At 40.8% G+C, this 25,753-nt stretch overlaps 1 protein-coding gene across 1 annotated transcript in view; it reads left to right on the top strand.

Moving 5' to 3' along the window:
• Positions 1-23,780, top strand: part of TNFSF15 (TNF superfamily member 15) — a 24,502-nt gene extending 722 nt beyond the window's left edge. Inside the window, exons 2-5 of the mRNA XM_014523404.2 lie at positions 318-588; positions 7,772-7,823; positions 9,782-9,823; positions 16,823-23,780. Of these exons, the coding sequence (XP_014378890.1) occupies positions 391-588; positions 7,772-7,823; positions 9,782-9,823; positions 16,823-17,253 (723 nt within the window). The 5' untranslated portion in view covers positions 318-390 and the 3' untranslated portion in view covers positions 17,254-23,780. The remainder of the gene's footprint in view (positions 1-317; positions 589-7,771; positions 7,824-9,781; positions 9,824-16,822) is intronic.
• The last annotated feature ends 1,973 nt before the right edge of the window (positions 23,781-25,753 follow it).

Raw genomic sequence — 25,753 nt, forward strand, 5'->3', positions numbered from 1 at the left:
TCCCTTCCAGTAGTTTCACGTTCCCTTTGCTGTATGGAAAAGCTTTTAATCTGCTCCAGCCCTCCTGCTCAGTTTATCCTGGTTCCACCCCCTGGGACTTTCCTAACTTCCTTCTGTAAAGTTAGGAAAAAACAGATGTAAGCATTGAACATGCACCTCTACCAGCTCAGAAAAAAGTTGTGCTCTCTCCTTTCCCTGAGCTAGGTTTCTATTGTAGGCGGTGCATTCCTTGGGAGGGAGGGTGTGTATGTGTGTGTGTGGGGAGGGAGCCATCCCACACTCAAGTGAGCTCTTATTTAATGGGGGTCTCCATGCAGGTCAGAAGACAGAAGAGATTTTCCTGTTTCCAGCTCTCATACAGAGAGAGACATTTACATCCCACAAAGAGGCATGGAACATTTAACTGAACTAACCCTAGAGGAAGCAGCTGCAAGGGCCAATCAAGATGCCTGGATGCATATCAAGGAGGATTTCAGGAAAATGCGTTGGACTGTGATTTTTTGCATGCTGTCTGTGCTTGTTCTAACATTACCCACAGCCTATCTGCTGGTTGGAAGTTTCAGAGCCCACAAACCTGGCCTGGATCAGGTAAGAAAATGTCATTTACCTATGATTTAAGCAAACTTTAATGAATCTCTCTTCTTTTCTTAATGTTTTTGATTTGGAAAAAGACTGTGTGTGTTTTCATGGGTGGGTGATTTAGGAAAATGTTAGAAATGTCCTATTATCCTTTCTGTTTCTTTTTTTTTCCTTTTATACAACAGATGAGGTAAAAGGAGATGGGGGGGGGGGTCCCTTCTTTTTCTGACAAACTTTTCCCTCCTGTACTTTGATTTTCCCCCTCTTCAATGGGTCAACCCCCTTGACTGATAAAAATCAAGTGTTATTGCACTGAATTTAACATCTATGAATCTATTAATTCAATTAGAGATTGGGCAGTACGCCTCTTTATCCCCTTTCTTGGGTTTACACTGAGATTTACCATATGTCTCACCAGAGGGTGAGAGGAGACATGAGGTAGACATCTGCTAACTATTATGCACAGACATCTCTTTTATGTCTAGCGCTTGCGTAAAATAGTTGTATGTGTATAAATGCCAGACAGGTAAAGGGCATGGAGGTCATGTCCACATTTGGAAGCAAATTTAAAGTTCTCCCAAATTTAAAATTTTTAATATGGGCATCTGATTTGGGCCAATTACTGAGGCTGACCCTAGAAATGAAATCCTCATCTGATTCCTAATAAACATTTTCCCAAAGTTCAGAGGGACTGCACTGAGGGTATAACCACATGTTCCTTTTTAATACTTAGCTGGCCATTGACCTCCACAGCTACACACTTGTAAGTTTTTGTTATGACACTGTGCTACTTTAAGCAAGTGCATATTCCCACTGAGTCACTGAAATCAATGGGACTGCCCAGCTCCTAGCAGGTAAGCCTATGCCAATGCATTTGCAGAATCAAGGCCTTAATCCATTTGAGCAATTCATCTCAAAGTCATTATTGATTATTTGTGTAGCCCAGACTTTATTTGTGAACAATAAAACATTGTTGCCATTCACAAGCATTTGAAAAGAGCTAATAATAGGCTGACTCCAAACCAAACATCCTTTCTGGCAGGCTTCTGCCAACAGATTTTTGACACACGTATTTAGTGGTATCTTGGGGCCCAACCTGCACTGAATTTTGCATAAGTGAATTCCTACACCTGTACAGTGTATAGTACAGGGTCACAGCTTTGGTATCTTATGTTTCAAGCTCCTTCAAATAGGGACTGGCTTAGTTTGCACAACAGAATGTAGCTATGGCTACGACATGTTACCTCCAGGGAACCTAGATATGTACTATTTAGTGTGTGCTAATGATCAAAGTCCATGTCCTGTTACGTCTTCACTGATATGGCTACTCATATCAGCTAGACCTGGCACAGCTACTGTCCAGGCAACTGCTTTTATTTTGTGCTTAGACATACTGCGTGTGTTTTGTATTCCACTGAACACAACGGCATCAACATTCGGACACCAGTTGTTAGTGCTATTACAATAGAAATAATAAAATAATAATCCATCAAGGAGGATTTTTACTTGCCTGGCTTATAGTTGCAATGCAAAGGACAGCAAAGTTGTATTTCTGAATGGCTTTGAGTTCTTCAGAGGGCAAGTGCTACATAAACATTAAGAATTGCTATACTCTGAATGATATTGTCATGTGTTATAGTTCTATAAATATATGTACAGTAATTACTACAGTGACATGATAATGCACTGATGACTTAATGATGCTATCAAATAAGCTGCATTTGCAAATCCTAGTGGGCAAAAATAAAACCAACACAGCTGGCTGTTTGCCATTTGAATTTATGCCAAGCAGAGTAGGTGGAACATTATACTCCTCAGCTACTTACTATGTTCTGTTAATCTTCTGCTTGCTCCATTGATAACTGAGACTGTCACCAGTGAGAGGCAGCAGTTATAAGTGTATTTGACTTTTTTCATCATTACTTTCTTCTAACGCCTCCAAGGAACAATATCCCAAATTCAGAGTATGGACCTGACCCTGTAGTCCTTACTCTTAAGAGAAACCCCATTCATTTCCAGAAGAATATTCTCACAAATAACGGTGTTAAATCACCTTTTCTGAATGATTAAAAAAGGCATTTATTCCCCTTTAAATTTTAAAAATAAAAATCAGACTTAAAGGCAGATTTTTTAACTCCCAAAACCCTCTGTCACAGGGATCAGCAACATTTTTGGGCAGAGTGCCAAAACACCCACAACCTCAACTTGTAAGATGTTGGCGCACCAGGGGCAGATGGCAGGGAGTCACAAGGGGCCTGATCCTTGTTATAGCAGCGCAGCCCCAGCCCCTTCCCTGCTGTCTACCTTCAGGCATGTTTGCCAAGCAAAATGCCGTAATATGTGGTGCTCTAGCACCCATACTAAGGGTTGCCTACCCCTGCTCTATTATAACTGGAAATCTCAGGAGAGAAAAGGAGAAAAATGGTACCTCTACTGAGACTGGGCTACACAGGAAGCATGAGAGCAGGTGGACAGACAGGAGTAACAGTATGCCTAGCTGATGAGCCCTGGAACAGAAAGGGACAAGTGGAAAGGTTAATGAAAGGGACCTTCTTTCTGCCTTAGCATTCTGGCATGAAACAGAGGATAGGGAGGGGAATGTCATCATTTATTGCTGCCATAGATTATTAGTAAATCCCTAATGCCTATTTTTCTACAGAAAGGAGGAAGCAGTACAGGCTTTGTGCTACAGAAATGTCTCTCTTGACATTTATTGCTGGGATGGTGAAGTGTACGTGCCACTCCCTGTACATGGATATCTTAATAGCCCTGAACAGATACAGATTCCCACATTCTCTTCCCTTTAGAAATTCCCCAGTCCGACAGGGAAGGGGATATTGAGGCCATGTATACAACATTGAGTTTTCCCCTCCTGTTGCATCTGCTTCAGGAATAAGTTGCTGAAATCAAGTTCCAGGGTGTTCCCTAGAAATACAGGGAACAGATGAGGAAAAATGGGATTGTCCCAGTAATTGACCCACTTCTTGGAGTTTTAAACAATGATTTGCAACAACTGTAACTAGGGAGCCTTAAGGAAGACTAGAAATATTGGAAGTCCAATATTTTTATTTCTGCATCTCAATTCCATTTTTTAACTTTTTACAGTTTGAGTGCAGTCATGTAGCTGCTAGACTGACACAACAGCCAAGAACGTATCTGCTACTGACTATCAATTTCCTTAGTTAACCACTTAAAAACAAAGTGCTAAGTATTAATTGATGGTGTTTGCATTTAATTCCCACTGATGTCTGTGGGATTTTGGCTGGGTCGAGTCAGAGGCATTCTGTAGCTGCAAGATAATGATAAGTCTATAGAGGGAAACTGAACCAAACACAAAGGTTGCATAAAGGGATGCATTTTCCCACCACTCATTTTGGTGTTACTAGAGCAGGCTACAGCATGTAGTTGGGCTTTTTAAGTCCTATCCACTGTAAAATGAGTCCATTCCAGGCCTGCGTTGGCCAGAATGAAGACTAACCAACCCCATTTGTGCAGAGCCACAAACTGTTATGCAAGTGGCACAGTCCACAGGATAGAAGAATGGTTGTAGGAGACTTGAGTTGAAGCCCTTCATCATCCTCCAAGTCCATGATAATCTCCTCCCAAGCCCTAACTCTTTTACAGCACTGCTCTACTGCACATGCTTTTTGCAAGTAGCATGGATTGGTTTTCATCTTGAACCAGCTTTCATGAAAATTAGGGTGAGTCTTTCCATTAACTTTCCAAGAAGTTAGAGAGGACCCTTGAGAGAAAGGCCAAATGAAGGCAAGACAGTGCGCTGAAAGTTAAACGAAAAGTTAAACCAAAGGTTTAAGCGCATGTGCTGCGGGCTATCTCACTTATCGAGCGTGATAAATGGATATCATCTGAACAGCTTTGTTTATGACACTTATGACCCCAGAGTTTCAATTAACTTTTCTACATTTGACTTGTCAGATGGACACCCACACCCCCTTTCAAAAGGCACACTAAGGAAAAGTGTGTAGGTGGGGGATCTTTGCCTATTTCCTTTTAATGTTAAATGTAAATAAGTGTCCTAGGGACTTTCGGCCAGTCTTGGAATTAAGAGACAGTAGCAGCTTTTTGCATACCGCAGGCTTCACAGTATTTAAAGTCTCTGTTTCAGGAGACTGTCGTCTACAAATCAGGTCTATGGTGGGATTTTCAAAAGCACTCAATATCTGCTTCTCTCTTCCCATTGTAACCAGCGGGAGTTTTTCTACTGACTTCAGTGGAACCAAACCTAGGTCAAAGCTGAGAATTTTTTTAAATTGCACCTGATCAAGGAAGGGGAATAGAACAAGTAGCCAATAATTACACACAAATTAGTCCTTTTAAACATACTCAACGTTTATAGGTACATCGTGAGGTGTATAAATGAAAACTCCATACTGTATAATAATGCAACTTACATTTTCAACAGCTTCTTTCAGGTCAAAAGATCTTTACTTTGAGGAATATACAACACATGCATTTAGTATTACTATTACCTCTCACATATTCACCTAGCTTTCCATTATTACACATAAGTCTCACATAGCAATTTTCATCCATAGATCTCAAACCTCCTCACAAAGGAGGCCCTTGTTATTATCCCAGTTTATAGACAGTGAAACTGAGGCACAGACAAGACACTGCCTAAGGTCACCACTTGACAGATCAGTGACAGCACTGGAAATAGGACCCAGTTCATCTAATGGTCTACCCTGTAGTCCACACTTCTTTTCCTTCTATATTTAAAACTGTGTCAGTTTACCAAGTTAAGGTCCAGATCTTCTTTTTAAAGCTTGGAGGTACTGGACAGAGTCCATTCAAGATCACTCTGATTACAAGATAAAATTTAGGGCTGTATAAAAACTTGGCATCAAAATTATTTTTTGTTGGAAAAAAATCAAGTTTGACTAAATGAATATTTTCATAGAAAGTTAGGCTGAAATACTTTGCTGAATTAGGTACTAACCTAGTAACACTATAAAATATACAAATACAGTATGGTTTGGGGGAGAAGTGTGAATTGAGAACTCCTCCACTATGATCTTGTGCTTCCCCTTTAGTAAAAATGACATGTTCAGCTGACCATGACTCTTGGGCATTGCATCATAAGAATAGAGAGTCATATTCAAACATCCCAACAAATCTCATGAGAATTTGGGAAAAAAACTTGCACATACAAAGTTTGCACATGATAAAAATGTACAAGACACAACCTCAGAGGAAAGACTAAAGCACTGGTTTTGTTTAGTCTAGAAAAGAGAAGACATAAGGGAGAAGATAACAGTTTTCTAAGTAATTATAACCAGATGAATTGATTTTCATGGCCACTGGAGGAAGGACAAGAAAACTGGATCAACTTGCAAATAAAAAGAGTTAATTTGGTCGACTCCTAGGGTGTCGAAACATGGAAACATGCTGCATAGGAATGTTGCAGAACCTCCTTCCGTGCCGTCTGTTAGGAACAGGTTAGAGAAATATTTGTTGGGACTGTTCCAGTGATGTCTCATCAGTAAGGAAACTGAATGAATCATCTCTTGAAGTCCCTATCAGTCCTGCATTATTCTATTCAGTAACAAGCAGAGGTCAGACATCAGGCCTGCGGCCCTGTGTATGAAATAACTCTGCCCTGTCTTACAGATTGTGTACTACCTTGTCTTTAGTTGCATCTTAGATCACACTGTTCTGCTAGAGGTCGTGACAGTGACGTGTAAGTGTATGCACATAAGGAAGAGGATGGCATTTACAGACAACATCTTTTCCTTCGTTGATTGTTTAATTCATTTAAATGTTGGGAAACAGTTTCATAAGTGGCATAACTTTGAGTAATGTACTGTGAGTCACGCACCACCATGAAACTGGGCATGAGTTTCATCTGATAGTTAGATTTGCTCCACAATTCTCCTTTTGGCCTTCCAGATGTATAGAGTCCTCTTCCCCCCATAAACAGCAGGCACTGAATATGAAATACTCAAGGGCCAATATTCCACTTACATGTTAACAGTCACTAATAGGAACACTGTGATCATATTTAAGTAGCAAATATTCAACTGTGGTTAGGTGGCAGAAGTCAACTGAAAGCAGTTTACAGTGAAATGTTTCACTTGCTAAAGATCTGGTCCACAAGAAGTGCTTTGGCATACACTGTAAGCATGCTCCAGGCAGATACAATACTATGGGGAGTTCTCAAACTTTTATATGGACCACAACATAGGAAGGAGCATACCACGGTGATTCACACCAGTTGATGATCCAGCCATATGTTGACTTGTCCTGATCGCCCATTTGTTGCTGTACAGGCAAGCCATTTGCCATCACTAAAACACTGACAGTCACTAATTATACTAATAAACTTTAGAGGCATGTAGCTCCTTCATACATGTTTTGTGCCAGATCCATGTAAATCAGCAGCATTGCACTGGCTAAGAAGCCATGCTGACTTACACCAGCTAGGAATGTGACCAAAAATAAGTCATGCATTTTGGCTGAACTAGTTTGAATCAGTTAAACAGAGCCATTGGCAGCCATCTACTTGGCAAGCAGCAACTTCCTCCACTGTTACTTTACATAAACAACATGCATATTTGGCACTGACCAGGTCAATATAATGCTGCAATATGTTTCATCTTTGTTTACACTGAATGCATGTCACAAGTAGTCTGGCATTCAGCTTTAGATGAGGATTTATCAAGTGTGTGTGGGGGGGAAAAAATGGAGAGAGAGAGAGAGAGAGAGAGGGAGAGAATGAACAACCTTTATCTGCTTTTCCTACAAACTTGGTCCCAAGTGCATTAGAGTACTAAGTGATTCAAGTACAGATTCCAGCAATAAAAAGTAGGAAAGTACAGAAGGAAAGGATGAATTAGGGGCAGATTTTTCAGCCGGTGTAAAACAGCATTATCTCTGGGAAGAGCCAAGGATTAGGCCCAGACCTTCCCCACAGTTCTCTCCTCTGTACTGCATGATTACAGGCACCTGCAAACTAGCAAGAATAGAGAGAAAAGGGCTCTTAAATGAACAGCCTGCATTACTTAGGGGCTGATTCTTATCTGTGAAAGGGTCTATTTAAACATAAGCTGATTGTCAGGTATTCTCTCTTGAAGCACTTCCTAATTAAGTTATCTATAGGAGCATCATGATTCTCCATAATTTTGTTGCCTCATTCAAGTGGAAGCTAACTGCTTGTGAATGTTTTTCACAGGTGGCAGAAGAAAGAGCGCCGAATGCCTTAAAGCAACAGGCAGCAACTACTTGTAAGTTTGCCAGTTCTTTCCTTTTGTAGAAGCTCATGTTTACTTCGGTGTCTGCTGAGAATGGGAGCTGCTTCCACAAGTTCTACCAAAATGCTCTTTCCTAGTTTTATAGATTAGATTCCCTTCCCTTTTCTTCCAGTACTTAGAGCCACTAAAACCTCTGAAGGATTCACTTACACTTCTTCTGGCAGCACTTTTCACACAGGGGGTGCATATACCCGGCCTATGTTATTTCTTGATCAAGGCTGCTTTAGTCCCAGTGCAGGGGCTGTCAGGATAGGCTATGGGCAAGTGCTGTGGTAGAAGGAGGGGGTTATCTTGTTGGGATGCAAGGTGAGAAAGGGAAGGAGTAGGTGAAGGTGTGATAGGCATCAGGCACCAGCAGAGCCAAGGCTAGATGGTGGCAGCAGCAGGTGGATAGAGGATACAGAAGAAAAAAAGCTGGAGCAAGCCTGCAATTCCTAAATAGTGGTGTGGCAAAGTGGGACTCCTCAACTAGCCACAGTGCTAGTTTACCCATTTGCCTTTGGGCACACCACCCACCTGACTCGTCTGCCACACCTTGTTGTTAAGTAAGTTGTTGATTAAGGCAGGAGGCTGCCCATTCTTGCCCCGGTGCCAGGGGGCACCATCTACAGCTCTGCAGCCCAAGCCTCACAGATGGCATTCAGATGATAATGCTCCTGACCTGCAGGCAGACCAAGCTTATGCCTCATTGTCAGGCCTCAGGCACTCACATTCATACCACCCTCCTATCACTAGAGCCTCTCGCACTCCACCCTCTCTCACAGGGTCTCTTTCACGCATCGACAACTTGTACTGCCTTGCTCCCTCTTGGAGCGGGCCCCTTAGGCCATAGGGTTTAGTTAGCTCATACCTTGGGTGGCAGACATACCATCTTTTGGGCCTCTCCCACAATCCTCACCGGGGTAGTGGCCAGCCAATTACCTGACCGGGTCTAAGCTTGCCCTGTCCCCTTCTGGGGTAACTCTATACACTCAGACATACCGAGCTCCCAGCCCTCTGGTTTTCCTCCCCCTCACTGGGGCTTCTCATTTCTGCCCCCTCACTGGGGCTCCAAGGCTTCCCTCCCTTGTGGGGCTCAGGTGTCCACAGCTGTGTCTGGCCTCCACTCATTCTTAACCCACACCACAACTGGTGCTCCAGGGTCTTATGGGGGTGAGGGCTAGGGTTAAGGTGGGCCTACCTGCCTTTCACCAGGGTGGTAACTGGCCTGGCATTTCCTGGGGGCTCCCACACCACTAAGAGCCCCACCAGGCCACCCACTCCCAGCAGGGTGCAGTTTTTGGTCATGCCCAAGACCAGGAGCCTCTAAACCATCCCTTACAGCTCCTACCCTTACCTCCAGGATTTTGTATGGAGCCTTACAACAAGTAATGTTACTGCCTAGCCTACCAGCAGCAAACTGCTCTGTTTATATAGGTGGCCAGAGATCTAAAATGGCCACCACAATCAAGCACCTGCTGGCTGCTTGGCTCCACTCTTAAAGTGGCAGGCACCAACAGTGCCCTGCCACAAGTGGATAGGCAGCCTGTCTCCTTTTTTAGCCGGCATAGGGTTAAGCCCACCCTGTAACTTGATAAGACAGATCCAACTACGTTAATATGGAGACAGCACAGAGTTAAAGTACCTTTTACACATTGATATTCTAATCCAAGAGAAAGGCCTTTTCTTTTCAATGTGTTCTAGTCAGAATTGGTGATTTGATCTGGTCCATCTGCAAAAATCTTCAAGTATGCACTGCAGCACAGATGAAGTCCAGAAGAGCTCCGTTTTTATCAGCTCTGTCTGAAACTCAACTCCTACCTTCTGTCAACAAAAAGGCTAGGCAAATAACTTGTAAAAACAAACCCACGCGGAAATAAAAAAGCTCTGTCTTTAATCAAATCCATTAAACTTGGGAGAAAAATCATTATCTTGTATTATTTTTATTACAGATACAGTATTCACTGATGAAAAGCCAAGAGCACACCTAACAGGTAATTTTACTGTTAAAAATTGTGTGTCCTCTTTGGGTAATATCATGGATGTTGTGCTCCATAAAATCCCCTCATCTAAATGGATGCACCTGATGGAATCTGTTCCAATGTTGCAATCCAGGAAAGAAAGTCATTTGCTGTTTAACTTTGGCTAGATCTTCAGCTGATTAGAATCAACAGTTGAAACCTAGGTCTGGTTTATACAGAGGGGTTACAAAGCCTGTCTTTTTTTTTTTTAAGTGGTTTCTCCACAAAATGATCTGTCATACTGGTACAAGTTGGTAACAGCTAGAATTGCCCTTGTACTTAAATAAGTGGTTGAAATATTATTCTTCTGCAGTACTTACTGGACTATTAATCAGAAGTAACTTAGCTGGGTTATCATGCTGATGTAATACCACAGGTAATAATAGAATTTGAATAGTTAAGTCTGAAGAGAGTCTGAATCTCAGAGTCTTCTTTTCTTTTACACTATTTTCATACGAGTATTATCCATTGGCTTCTGGGGACTGAAGCATTATTTACACTAGTTTAAGCAAAAGAAGCATCAGGAACATCTGTGGTCCTTACAAGTCTCAGCTATGAAGGGGAAGTAGATGGCCAATCCCAGCAGCAGTGCCTTGAAGTATTATTATACCCAGGAGTCTGGAGAAAGCAGCAATTTGAAAAGCTGAGGGATAATGATTGTAACAAGAGCTAACTATAAGGTTACCTCCTGGTGAACTTTTGTATGAACTCAAGCCCCTTTCCAACCCATCCAGCAATGTATTTATGGAGCACTTAGCAATTCTCAGAGCAGAAACCCAGATTTGTTTGGCTCCTTTGCAGAGAAGCTGAGCAGCAAGGCACTATTTATTATAACTCCAGCAAATGTGCCACTGAGGGATGAGATGGTGGGGACATGAGAGGGACATAGGTAAACTGGGAAGAGATGATGGCAGCACTACTGCCAGGCATCTGGCAAATATGTGGAACACAGCTGTGATGGCTCAGGAACCTCATAGTTTCCAAAATCCAGTCCCATAAAGATCTCCCTTTTCTTCAGCTATAAGTCAAACCCCATACACAGAATATGGCCCTGATTCAAAAGGTATTTAAATCCATGAATAAATAGGCACATTAATAGCCCCTCTGAAGTTCATGTGCAAAAATATGTATGTATTTATGTATTTCAGTGGCTTACGCAGTGTATCCTTAGTTCATGCAGTCCTGGCTGCATTTTTCACCCTCTTTTAGTTTTATACCCAGGTTCCTGGTTAATACTTGACTGTGTCTTAGGATCCCTTTCCATGCAATTTCCTAATAAGCCAGAGACTTTCCCAATTTTCAAAACATCTGTACTGAAACAGATTTGCAAAGTTGCTTTTATTAATTAAATACTCCTGTCTTACCAAAAGAGATATAAAACTGGGAGAACCTGTTGACTCAAAAGGAACTACTGACTCTACTGTACCGTGGGTGACTGAATTTCAAGAGGTTGCACAAGGATCACTCTGCTTTGGGGAAGCACTAGCAGTCTGAATCAAACCCTTCAGTTTGCAAAAACTAGTGGGGGATCACCCTGAACATCCTCTCCCGTGATATTTCAACTTTCTCCTTGTCTGCCATTTAGATACATTCACTATTAATTGCCATATGATGATGCGATCTGAACATTTATCTGTGTCAGTATGGTTCCCATTACCACTTGCAACTTCTGACTTTAAGAGCAATCACTAAATTTTCAGAGCCTGATTTTAACAAACACAGAGGCACACAACTCAAGCAGTGTACATTGTATTTACAACCTGCTTTAATTTTCAGATGTTGCACAGGCTATCTGTATCAGGACTGAAACCAGTCCAGGAAGCCCTAAGAATCCAGGAAGCCCTAAAAAGATCCAAAAAGTTTTGGTTCCTCCCTCTCTTAACAATATATTTCTGCACCAAGCAGAGCTCAGCTGGATTTAAAGTTCTTGGAACCCTTTTCATTTCCTTCACCTGCTATTGCAATCCCTATCTTCCTCCATCTACACCTACATGGACATGTATGTGGTCATATAAGCTATCTCCTTCTGTGCACTGGATCATTCTGGCCTAGCTCCATTATTGGGCAGGTCACTTAAGGCAAAATACTGGTAAACTGCTTACAGAACACACAAGGCAACGCACATCACATTCTCCTCTTAGGCTAGGTACAGGCAGTCAAAAAACCTAAGGCTGAAGCAATTCATTCTTCTCAAGTTAGTCCAAGCTGCATAGATTGAATCAATAAGCAAGTGAACAGACATTCACTTTTGATTCTGCAAATGCAGCCTGCAGTGGCCCAGGCCAGAAGCTGGGGCTCAAGCAGACAGTTTGAGCCAAGGCTAGCCCACCCATTCTGTGAAGGGAGGTTTGCAGGGGAGGTTCAAGTCATCCTGGGGTGCTGGAGCATTGTGAGTTAACTTGAATCTGGAGGGGATCTGGGACAGAATTCAATAAACCAATGTAACCTAAATCAGTTAAGTCTGATACTACATCCATCCAAGTTTATCTTAAACTGGTTTTGGCCATTTGGAAAGCAGTTTACATGCACTGAACTTCTGTGTGTTACAGATTTGAACTGGTTTCTGATCACTTATACTGGTTTATGTGTAATTTCTGTCCCTAGCCATTCTGATTATTTATTACCCAAAAATAAAATTGGAGCTATTCAGGCCAAGTGAAGGCAGCTATGCAGAATGAAGACCTGGTCCTGAAGAGGGCTGAGCATCTATTTCATATTTCATAGATTTCATAGATTTTAGGGTGGGAAGGGACCTATTAGACCATTGAGTCCAACCCCCTGCCCTGGGCAGGAAAAAGTGCTGGGTTCAGATGACCCCAGCCAGGTGTTTGTCCAATCTCCTCTTGAATACCTCCAAGGAAGGGTACAGCACCACCTCCCTTGGAAGCGTATTCTGTATTTTAGCAACCCTCACAGTGAGAATTTTTTTCATGATGTCCAATCTAAATTTGCTCTTCTTCAGTTTATGGCCATTTTTTCTAGTTACCCTGATGGGTGCCCTGGTAAACATTGTATCCCATATTTCCTGCTGTTTCTCCCCCCCCCCACACCCCCACCCCCGATGAGTTTGTAGACAGCCACAAGATCACCTCTCAGCCTTCTCTTGCGGAGGTTGAAGAGGTTCACGTCCCTCAATCGGTCCTCGTAGGGTTTTTCCTGTAGGCCTTTAACTAGATGAGTGGCCCTCCTCTGAACCCTTTCCAGGTTATCTACATCCCTCTTGAAGTGCGGTGCCCAAAACTGGACACAGTACTCCAGCTGCGGCCTGATCAATGCCGCATAGAGGTGAAGTAACACCTCCCTAGACCTGTTTGTGATGCACCTACTTCTGCAAGAAAGAATGCGCTTAGCTTTACTTATTACTTCATCGAATTGGTGACTCATGTTCATCTTGGAGTCGACTAGGACTCTGAGATCCCTTTCCGCAGTTGTGCTACTTAAAATGGTGCCTCCCGGGCTATAGGAGTGTGGATGATTCTTCCTCCCTAGGTGCAACACCTGGCACTTATCTTTGTTAAACTGCATCCTGTTCTGTTCCACCCACTTCCTCATCCTGTCTGGATCCACCTGGATTCACTCCCTGCCCACATAGTTTGGTGTCATCTGCAAACTTGGACAGAGTGCTTTCTACCCCCTCATCCAAATCACTAATGAAGATCTTGAACAGTACCAGTCCCAGGACAGAGCCTTGTGGGACTCTGCTTCCCACATTTCTCCAGGTAGAAACTGGCCCATCCACCACCAGTCCCTGGGTGCATCCCATAAGCCAATTTTCCACCCACTGGACTGGGTAATAATCTATATTGCAACTGTTTAGTTTATTTATAAGAATTGGGTAAGAAATCTAAGTAAATAACTTCTACCTCTATTCATCCAAACATTTTGTGACCCAGTCATAAAAAGAAACCAGGTTAGTCAGGCAGGATCTGCCTTCTATGAACCCACACTGGTTGTCCCTTAGCGTTGTTTTACCTGCTGGTCCCCCACAAATGTGATCCTTAAAAATTTTCTCAAAGGTCTTGCCAAGGATAGAGGTGAGGCTAACCAGCCTATAGTTACCTGGTTCCTCCTTCCTCCTCTTCTTGAAAATAGGGACCACATTGGCCCTTTTCCAGGGTTCCTCCGGAACCTGTCCTGACCACCGCGAGTGTGCAAACAGTTGCGCCAGTGGATCTGATATAACGCAAGCTAATTCCTTAAGTTCCCTACGATGAAGATCATCAGGGCCTCTTGACTTAAATACATCCAACCCCTCCAAGGGCCCCTTTACTAGGTCGGTGCTAACTGTTTGTGGGTTGGTATCTATCTTGCGTTTACCTAAAGTCCCATTGGGATGCATGCTTGTATCCTTGCCCAGGAACACAGATGCAAAGAAATCATGTAGGAGCTGTACTTTGGCTATCCCATCTGTTACCAGTTGCCCTAGTTCATCTTGAAGGGGCCCTATGTTGCCCTGTGCTTTCTTTTTTGCTTCCTATGTATTTAAAGAATGCCTTTTTGTTATCTTTAATTTTTGATGCCAGTCTAAGCTCCGTTTCCACTTTGGCTCTCCTCACTGCTTCCCTGCAAGCTCGAGCCAAGCAGGTATACTCCTCCTTGGTGGCTGCCCACTGCCTCCACAGCCCGTAGGCTTCTTTTCCCCTCCAAGCTCTCCTTGATTTCCCTGCTGATCCAAGAGGGTTTCTTTGCTCTTGTGCCCCCCTTGATGTGTACTGGGATGGTCCCTTTCTGTGCCTGCAGGATCAGTCCCTTGAGAAACATCCACCCTTCCTGGACTCCCATCTCTCCAATGCTTTTGCCTGTCAGTCCCTCCCTAACTAATCTCCTGAGCTTGTTGAAGTTGGCCTTCCTGAAGTCTATTACTTTCAATAAAATCAACAGACCCTTTTCAGGAACCATTGGTAATTTTCCTGCATCTCATCATATACCAGGCACACACAGCAGTTACCTTTGGAGGAATTTGAAAGGTTTTGAATCAGACTTGTAGCCATTTAGTATAGCCTCTCTGAAGCCAAGGTTGGGGACACATCATCCGTTTACTGAAAGGAAAATCTGAGTCCAAAGAAAGTTTAATCTTATCCATGTATATGTTGATCTGGGTCAAGCCAAAAAATATTTTATATGAAACATACAGAAAATGATTTGCCCAGATTCCACATAATTTCAGACTAATCTTGACTATTACATTAGGTACATTTGGGTACTAGATTAATATCAAGACTCTGGAATCAAATAAAGTATTTTGTTCAACTTGAAACTAAAGTGTCATTTGGGAAGCAAGTGTAAGTAATCTACCCATTTATAAAATTGAGGAAAATTTCTAAACAAAAATTAGTTTTGAGTCAGTACACTTTATTTTCAGAATGTTGAAATAGTTCATCCTTTGGGGGGGGGGGGGAACTGGCTATGCACAGATCACCCTATCAGATATTAAATATCTAATCACTAGGGGTGTGCAATCAGCTGTGGGGGGACCCCAGGTGCTCCCCCAGACCCAAGAGGCACCAGTTGCCAAGCCAGGGGCGGGGGCCTAGGATGTTCCCTGGCAGACCCGGAAGTGCACTGGAAGTGCTTCTGGTCCACTTCTGGGTCTGCTGCCGAGCACGCTGGGGAGTCCCCCATGCTTCTGTGGGGCATTCCATGTGCCCCAGCATCACAGCATACACGAGCCACCTGCTACCTAGATGTATGTAGAAAAACATTTACAACTGTGTCTATGTCCGAATCACTAAATCTCTCTGAATCGATTTGAAGGGTTTCAGTTTGATTTGGAGAAATTAAAGGGTCCTCTGATTCAATTCAGATTTGGCGATTCAGCCACCGAATCAGGCTGAATCGCTGCCAAATCAAAGCAGGGACCGAAGCTTCACGCAGCCCTACTAATAACTTTCTCTTTGATAAGCTGTTCTGTGCATATCCTTTTATAGCAACTGATGAAGTAAGTTTGGGTTCACAAAATCTTATGCATCTCTGACTTAGTTAGTCTAGAAGGTGCCTCTATACCTTGCCTCCTTTTAATGCATTTGACATCCTAAGGTGAACCCATTTTACATCCCACGGTGCAGTAAGCCTTGTAGGAAGAGCCATCTGTACTGGAGTAAGGTTGGGCCAATGCTATACTATAAGAAACAATAGTCTCATTAAAGCTCTGGCCCAGGGCTCAGGAGTCTGTGTACATTTCCCAAATTCTTAAAGATGTAATGTATCAAATATTAAATGTGTTTCTTCAGGTAGCTTGCTTTGGCCAGGATTTCTAAAACCAGCTAATGACTTTTAGTCTGTCTGTTCACAAGTGATCAAACTGAAATGCTGTACTGGATCTTGCCTTCTGAAAATAGGCTGTCTTATCACAATCAGTACTCACCCTTTAAAGCCAGGCCTTCCATTTCCCCAAGCCTCTGCTCTCCAATGGTCAAGGAGAAATAACAGTCTTGCTTTTCTTTCACCTTTTGTTTATCCTGCACTTCGGCATTTTTTTACATTCTTCTGGCCAAGGGGCCCTTTCTTGCAATGAACCGAATGTTTAAGACTGAAAGGCATGGATTTCAGTTAGGCCCTCTGGACACTTCTGTAATACATATCGGAGTAAACCACTGATGGCCAGGTCAGATAGCATGATGGTCAAAATATTTCCTTTTGAGGAAGTGAAGTTATGAACAAATGTACTTTTTAATTGCTGTACAAAGAGAAGGGGAGATGCTGCTGCACATTAGTTGCTAGGATTAACTGTTATATTGTTCTGATCCTACAAATTAGTGCTAAATCGTTGTATCTTTAACCGAGAATGAAAAGGTTGCAGCAATGTTCTACAGAACTAGGCAGATGTGATAGTTGCATTTAAAAAATTATATCCATATTGTTTGATTGACATCTGTCTATAACCTCAAGCACCTGTTATCTTTTACATGCTCACAAACTAAATGAGCAAACTAACTGATTCTTTCTTTCCTTTCTCTTGTTTCCCCTCCTCAGTTAAGAAACAGGACAGCCAATCTGCTGAAAGAAACCAGTTTCCAGTTCTTCAGTGGGAAGACAAACGAGGCTTGGCATTTACCAAGAACAACCTGAATTATACCAACAAATCATTGGTGATACCAGAAGCTGGAGATTATTTCATCTACGCCCAGGTCACTTTCCGAGGGCCCATTCCAGATCCCTCTAATACAGCTTCCGTAACTCAGATCATTACCAAAGTCACAGACAGCTATCCTGAGCCAACTCAACTGCTGACTGGCACCAAGACTCTGTGCGAAAATACAGAAAACCAGTGGGTCCAACATATTTATCTAGGGGCTGTGTTTCACATGCTGGAAGGAGACAGACTGATGGTCAATGTTAGTGATATCCGATTGGTGGATTACACTAAGGAACACAAGACTTTCTTTGGTGCTTTCTTACTGTAGGTGTCTGGCAACAGCCAAGAAGGACTTTGACTCCTCAGGGTCCTGATACTGTATTCCTGACATGAGAGTTTTCACAAATTACTTCAGTGAGTGCAAAAGCATCTTATATTCTCAGTGTTATTCTGTTTCTGTATTCTCAGTTACCAGCAGGCTAGGGTAGCCCATGATTTAGTTTACCGCTGTGGGAAAAGGTTGAAGTTAGAGGCTGAATATAAGCTTATCATTAAACCAAATACAGTGACAAACTATACTAAAATATATGCAGAGGAGACAGATTAAAACATTCCCAAATTAAAGCTGGGGATTTCATAGATGCCTGCAAACAAAAGGCAGTCTATAGGTGAGGGGGAAATACTTATCTTAATGTAACCAAATCTATGTTAAGTGATTCCACTGCAATAAGCAACCTCCTTTTCTTAAGTAAACACTTTAAACTACCCCCAATGTTTCCAGTATAACATTGCCTTGTCCTTTTACAATGAAGATCTCAAAAAGATGAGTTGATATTTGGTAGTTCCCTATAAATATGTTTGCTCAGTATTTGGCAATAATATAACACTTAAATCTTCAAAGCACTGTTCTCTCTTTATCTGTTTAATTAATCCCTCTCAATTGCTGTGGGAAGTAAATTAAAATCATTTGGAGTTCTCACAAAAAATCACCTAAATTTTTCTTCCAGGAAGTTGTTCACTATTCTATTCTGAACTAATCTGCAACCTAGGCTGTATCTCTTTCTATAAATTGTCTATTGGAAAATGTTCATGGTTTCTTGCAAAACCTCTCAGGAAAAAAAGAAGAAATGTTAGCACTGGTTGAAAAACTGGGATATGAGAAGAAGCTTTTCATATAGTCTCAGGCTTTTTTCTGCTCATCCTTCATAAAAATTGAGCAAAGACCTCTGCAAAAAAATCAAATACTAAGAATGTCAACCTGGTCTATAACATAAATGATTCCTGATTTTTCTTTGGTGGGGGGGGGAGGGGAAGGGAACAGTAGATGGGAGAAGGGAACAACTATAATATCTTAGAAGTGTCACATAATGGGTGCCTATACACATGCCCGACGCCTGCTCCGAAGTGTTCTACTTTGACACATTGAACAAGCTTGAGTTAAAGTGCCTCTGCTGCCATTTTGAAGCACAGGGTGCTGAATACATGAGAATCTGTGGGTGCTTTAATTAGAGTGGCTCCTGAGAACTGTTCTAATTAAAGTGCCCTTCCCCTCCGCACCTGGAGCATGTGGAAAGATGCCCATTGAATACAAAAATGATTTTTTTCTTTTTAAACTTTGAAGGTCTTACCTCCCCTGAAACCAGGTTATCAAAGCAAAGGAAGCTCCAGTTTTCTTTAGGGTGTTGAGACTGTAGAGAAAGAACAAGAGCCACTGGGTGCCAGAGTGAGATAAGAGTCAATATCAAGGCTACTGTGGGCAGTAGCAGGGGCAGACGGGGGCAAGAACACTACTCAGGAACACTTCATTTCCAGTGCCATCGGCTTTTTTAGGCTCATGGTTCTCAGCCTGTGTTGCACAGATCCCTGGGGCTCCACAAGAGGTCATCATGGCTTCCACAAAGAGACTGGGGGTAATGGTGGAGTGGGCCAGAAGACAGTGCAGCAGCATTGTGGGGCCAGGTCACCTGGCTCCATATCAATATTTAAGATAGAGGTAGAGGTTCTCTAGTAGAAGAAGAGATATGAAAGGGTTATGTGTCTTCAGGAAGTTTGAAAACCACTATTTTATACCATAATGTCTTTGAGGGAAAATCCCTGGCATTCCCTCCCCAACCACTATAAATAATTCACTGATGATGACTCTAATCAAGTTTACTAGACTTACATTTTATATTCTTAAGAATGTCTAAGTTTCAAAATCAGTCAAGTAAAAACAACATTACTAAACGCACCCCAGTTTGTAACCTGAGTTATCTTATCTGAGGAACTTCCTCCCTTTTCATTTTTTTCTTCCATATGTCCAGAGAAAGTAACCCTGCATGATGTATGAACTCAAAGTGCTTTCTGAATGCCATACATCTAAGAGACTTTCCTCCCAAAGCAAGTAGATACAGATATCATGCAAGTATTGCATTGCAGGACATTACAGAAATAGCTTCCAGAGGCAAATTTCAACTAAAGCTAGCAGAAATATTTCAATTTAAGGTCAAACAAGGAGTGTTTTTTGAGATCAACTCCAAAAATCTTAGAATTATAGTGGTCCTGCGAATAGAGAATGGGAAAAACAATGATGAGACAATTGATTTAAAAATTGGCATATACTATTCTGAATTCTTATGAAAAAATCTGGCCCCCTTTTTGATGGCCTAGTATGGGAACAGGCAATTCCCCATAGGCTGAATTTAGCACATCTATGAAATATATGCAGATTAGGATTGGAGAAGGATTGGAGGGGCAGTGCCATGATTCAAGCAGTCCCATAACAGTTTTAGAAATTCACAGTGTTTTCTTTCTATAATGAGGTGCTGTGGAATTGTTCTTTGATCATAATGCAGTCCCAATAAATTAGATTTCTACTCCTGATTTCCATATCTTTATCTCTAAGTCCTCATGACTTTATGCCTGGTGCACTAAATCAGGGTAAAACAAGTTTAGGGAAAAGAAGTGTTACACGCAGTACTTGGCACATCATAAAGAGCAGAGTCCTATGGGATATGTATATTCTGCTCATGTCTTAAGAAGCCCTAGAGCAATAATAAGTCTTTTATCTCATGAGACAATTTCTAGCCACTGCATATTCATCATACATTTCACAGCTAAAAATATTGCCTGCTGCAACCCCAAATTAGTTGTCAGTCCCTTTTATCCAATTAGCCACAGCACAAACAAATGTTTACTTTTCAAGAGTCTATAATCATAGTCTTACTTAGTATAATCTTTTATATGCAACATTATTTTCATTATAATTGCTTTAGATGTGTTATTTGACACGTGCATATATTTATGCTGTCACATTTTATATATGCAAGCATTTTTTCTTGGGTCACTTGTTTTAGAGTGGTGCAGACCTATTAACCCACACACAGTCACTAGTGAAAACTTCCTTTGTTGTCTGTGGAGGGTGATCTTATAATAGTATATATAAAGAGAAACAGGTTCTGAGCTCACTTATACTGGCCTCTATTTGGCATAAATCCGGTGAAGTCAATAGAGTTAAATGAAAGCAGAACCAATGTAGCTGAGAAAGCAACCATGCCAAACAAATGTTTGTAATTAATGATAAAGCATGTAATTAATGATAAAGAGTTGATTGAAACGTTGAGACTGTCAAGTAATTCAAAACCAAACTTTAGATTATTTTTCCCCCAAAACTATTTTTCCCCCAAAACTATACAGAATGTTTTCTCAGAAAGTTTTCAAATGCAGTAGAAATACTTCTTAGTTTTAAAAATCCCAACATTTCTGGAAACCCAAATGCATGTGCATGTTTCTAATTAATAAGACAATTAAACTAAAACCATGTGAATATTTGTTTGTTCAAATATGCTGCAAAATAGAAAATATCTATGTAAAGGAGGTTGTCTTGAACAAATCTGAAACTAAATTTGTTTCTAACCTTGTCCCAAGACAAATCTCTTGTTTTTGTTTAGCTAACTAAATTTTTAAGTCCAGTCCAAACTTGGCTAGGTACAGACATTCAAAAAGTCTGAGACAGAATCAATCTAAGTTACACAGTTTTCTGTAAGTGGCGTAGTTTACATCGGTAACTAACAGAAGACACGTTTGCCCTTTGGTAGGGGCCAGGGGCGGCAAATCTTAGACTGGGTTCTGACACTTTTAAACCAGTCTGTGTGTGCTGAACTTCTGTTATGGATATAAACCGGTTTCTGATCATTTAGACCAGTAAATGTGCAATGTCTGTACCTGGCCCTTAGGTTTGTCTTGTTATCAAGGTTTTGATTTTAAAAACAAAAACAACCCCCCCTCCCCCTCCCTTTACTCAGTTTTGGCTGTAAAGAAAAAAAGTTGTTTTGTTGTTCTTTTTTCTGAAGCAAGGGCTTGAAACACTGCAACCCTACCCTGTGCAAACCAGTCTCCTGAATTTGAGTCATATTCATCAGTATCACACTCATCTTCCTCTCCAAAACGGCATTTTTTTAACACAAACTAAAATATTTTACTTTATCAGTAGTAAGTGAAACTGACTGTGCCTCAGTCCAATAAATACTTGTGCATACTTGGTTTTGGGAATGTGAGCAGTCCTACTGATGCTAATGGACTACAGAAGTAGCCCTACTGATACTGAGATGATTCAAACCTTGGTCCAAGTATAAGTGTTTGCACAATCAGGATCTATAAGCATAAAGTGAAATGATGAGCAAATGAAATGCATAAAGGAAGTCATCTTCACAAATGGAAAAGATAATTTTGTGTTTAATATGCTTTAGATTGTGAACCTGAAATACAATTCTGTTGGGAGATGCCTAGTTATAAAGGGAAACTGAACAGGTGCAAAAATTATTTGCACAGGTCAAGTTGCCTGATTAAGGCATTAACATGTCATTCCCTAAAGTGTTATTAACAAAACAAATTTGGACAAACTTTAAAGAAATATGATTTTTTACTTGGACAGTGTCAACCTCCAATGCACGACATGCTGTGGTTTACAAATATCCTGGGTGGCCCATCATTTCAAATGTGAAATGAAAAAAATGTCATTCTTTAAAAGAATCAGACTCTGAATGTCAAGAATGTTTGCCCAAATCTGGGTGTTAGCAACAAGTATAGCATTTTGCTATAGAAGTGTATTTTCATATAAGTTACTATGTATTGTCTTATACTAGAATACTGTTGTGCTTCTTTCGCAGTAACATAGTCTTTGTGTAGCATTTTCACATTATTATAATAAAAATACAAGATAATGATATGTGACTAATTCTTAGCCACCTCTGGCTATTGAAACATCTGTTCAGTCCAGTTGCACTGACTAATACATGTGAAATATAGATGGTGTTTCAGAAAAATAACATTTTTAATGTACCATGTGTGAATAATACCATTTTAATGTGCAGCTGAAAGCAAAAACATTCCACCAAGGCAAAGGAACTCAACAAGTGTTAACTCATTCCAAAGAAATTGGAAAATATAAAGCTACAATATCCCAGGGGGAATATTTATCATTGTGTTACCAGACAAAAGGTGGATAAATAGAAGTCAGACTTCTTGATCTGTCTTTTTGGAAAAATTAGACTCTTTCTTAAATCAGAATTAAAAGACTGGGCAGGAAAGATACAAACAGATTTTTTTTCTGTTTCACTTATTCCACTTACAGGCAGAGGAAACAGTGGTTTCTTGCGGGGGGTGTTTTCTTGGTGGGGGAAGGGTTGTGTGTTAAGAAAATTCCTGCTCCATCCAAACTTCAAAACCAACTACCTGAGAAGGGTAGTGGCATTTCTATTCAGACAGTGCTGAGAGAGTCAATTGACTTCATGGCTCATTATCATCTCCCTTTTCCTGTTAATCTCTCCCCCCTACACAGATGTTAATGGTCTTGATATTTCACTCTTCAAATTATCTTTTCTTCTGCAATTTTGCTCTTTGTTAGCCATTCCTGGTAATGTCTGTCTTGTATTTCACAGTCCTGCAAAAACCTAAACTCAGACATGGTAATATTAACTTAGGTATAGAAATGAATGATAGGGAGGTATCGGGGGCACTGTCAAGATGATCAAGAAGGCTAGGTTTTGTTTTATGGATCTGAATAAGAGATGTATATTCACCTATAATGACTACAGGACTAATGATACAATATCCTTTAATTATTTTTTGCCTAGTTAGCAAAGTTGGGCACATTCCAATAGTTATATTTGTTTTTTACTTTGATCTTAAACCGAATAAAATAGTGCTAGCCCCGTATTGGTAAAAATTTGAGTTTCTCTTTAATTGTAGAAAAAATGTGTGTTGTGTTATATGTGATAATGTACCATGACATCTGCACCCCCTCCTCCTTTTCAAAATCCTAGATTTGTCCATGTGAACAAATGTAAACCTGCTTATTAATGTAAATCACCTGTTAGGTCAGTTGCTCAAGTGAAAAATGTTTGCTTTAATCATAGCTAGCTTTAATATACATTGCTTTCATGTACATTGGATGCTAGAAACAGGGTGTTTTCCAAATACTCTGTTTTGGGTGACTACACAAAATTCCCATATGCAGTTTTAACCAGAAGATGATCACATATCTATATGAAGGCAACAAAGCCTTGTTCTTCTAGGTATTCTTAGTTCAGATTTATCTCACACAATAGATTTCAGATCATTTCAATGTAATGGCAACATTTGTTAGATTTTCTTCTTATTTCCTGGTCAAGTTTGTTTCTAATTACTATTTATGTTAATGCAGATGCTGATGGAGAGGCAGTTGAGATTAGAAAGGCTAACCCCATTAGGATTATTTAGGATTTTTAAAATGTTCATTATTTCAACACAGTTTCAAATAAGGTTGATGAAGGTGGGCAGGCTTTCCTCCCCACCTCCATTATAGTTTCATAGTCGCTAGGGTCAGGAGGGACCTGAACAGATCATCTTCCCTGACCCCCTGCCACAGGCAGGAATGAAAGCTGGGTTCGCAAGACCCCAGACAGGTGATCATCCAACCTCCTCTTGAATTTACCCTAGGGGCAAGGACCACTTCCCTGGGAAGTTGGTTCCAGGTTTTGGCCACCCTAACTGTAAAATATTGCCTTCTGATCTCTAACCTAAACCTGTTCTCCCTCAGCTTATGACCATTGTTCCTCGTCACCCCAGGTGGTGCTGGGGAGAAAAGGGCTCTACCTATTATAGCTCATTATAAAGAAGGGGTTTGCCTTGAAATTCTCTTTGACAGAAAGTTGATATCAAGTTATTCCACTCCTTAGTGTAACATTCTTAGATTATTTTTGATCTGATGATTGACAGTCTCAGTATAATAGGGCTGAGCGGGTCACCGAGACCAATAAACTCTAAGCAAGATCCTATCCGACCTATCATGCATCTAAGTAGTCTTTAGCACCCAAGTGTGATCCTGTTCCACTCTGCTCAAGTCTGTGAAAAAGCATTCATCATCTACCTTTGTATAACACCATCATCTTAGCCTTTGTCTGAAAGCTAAAGTTTTAGAAATTCATTTTCTAAAGAGGGCTAAGTACAGAACTAAGCAGTATTTATGTATAGTCCTTAATATCAAAACTACCTTGAAGGAAGGGAAGGCCTTTGATTCCATGAATACATGTTATTCCATGGAATTCACCCACTAGGGCAGGGCATTCTCCACAAATTAAATTTTGAAAGCTGCAGAGCCATCATTATTGTCTCCTAAAATGATGGACACTAACCAATAAGCTAAGCTAAGCTAAAATGTTTGACCAGTCTGTTTCATTGGCCCTCAGTTGCTATCCTGGTTTGCACTTTTTCCAAAAGAAGCAGATAGTCCCAGTACCAGTATCTCAGTTTACATTTAAATACATCATGAGCTCACTCTTGCAAGGCCTTGGTGCTAATTATCCTCAGCTCTCACTGCCTTCAACAGCAGGTGAAGGAACCCAAACCACTGTAGCAGGACTGAGTCCCTTAGGCCAGCTACTTCATGATACTCAATCAGAAAAGCTGAGGTCCTGGGTAGGCAACTAAGGCCACCTTTTATGCACACAACATCCAGCAGTGTCCACAGTGATGCCTGTCACCAAGATTATCAAAGGTGCTAAGCATCCAAAAAGCTAGGTTCTTCTGAAGATCTTGACACTACTTACTCCCCTATGGTGATATGTGAGTTACTGCTGAGTGAAGCATGGCAGCTAGTTTTGGCAAGTGTCAGTTTCAAACTCATTAATTTGTGACTCATTACCACAAAGTACTTGGGGAAAATCATGAAAGACATTACATAATAAGCAAGTTATAGACCATATTATATTTATTCTTTCAGACTTGGAAATTAAGCTACCATTCCAGTTTCTGTCATGTTTATGCTAATCAAAATGTATACTTTCATTTTTCTTAAAGTTTTATATTAAAACATCAAGAAACCCTCTGAAAGTGCACATTGTGTATTTATAAAGAGTGCATGCATACAACTGGTATGTCTTCAATGTTTATGTAGAAAATTAATGTTAACAATGGCAACATGATACAAAATTGGACTTTAGAACATCATATTTAGTTATTTCTTTTAAGGTAGCTTTAATGCCTTCAGGATAATATAATTTATAGTTTGTTGAACAGTTTTTAAAAACTATTTTGTTACTTTTTCCAAGAATAAAACATTTATATTTGATTCACTATAATTCATGGGATCATGTTTTGTTATTCTGAAATCCTCAGACTGTAAATATCAAACATTTCATCAAGTTTAGCATGAATTACTGCACAGGATATATTCTTTGCTATAATGACTGAAGTATATCAACAGGCCAGAAAATAAGGACTATACATTGGTGATCACCTCTATAATATGGAGTAGTTACTAATCAAACAGTTTATTAGAAGCCCAACATTTCAAAAGTATTTACCTAAAT

Source organism: Alligator sinensis, unplaced genomic scaffold (genome assembly GCF_000455745.1).
Source record: "Alligator sinensis unplaced genomic scaffold, ASM45574v1 scaffold323_1, whole genome shotgun sequence".
Taxonomy (NCBI): domain Eukaryota; kingdom Metazoa; phylum Chordata; order Crocodylia; family Alligatoridae; genus Alligator; species Alligator sinensis.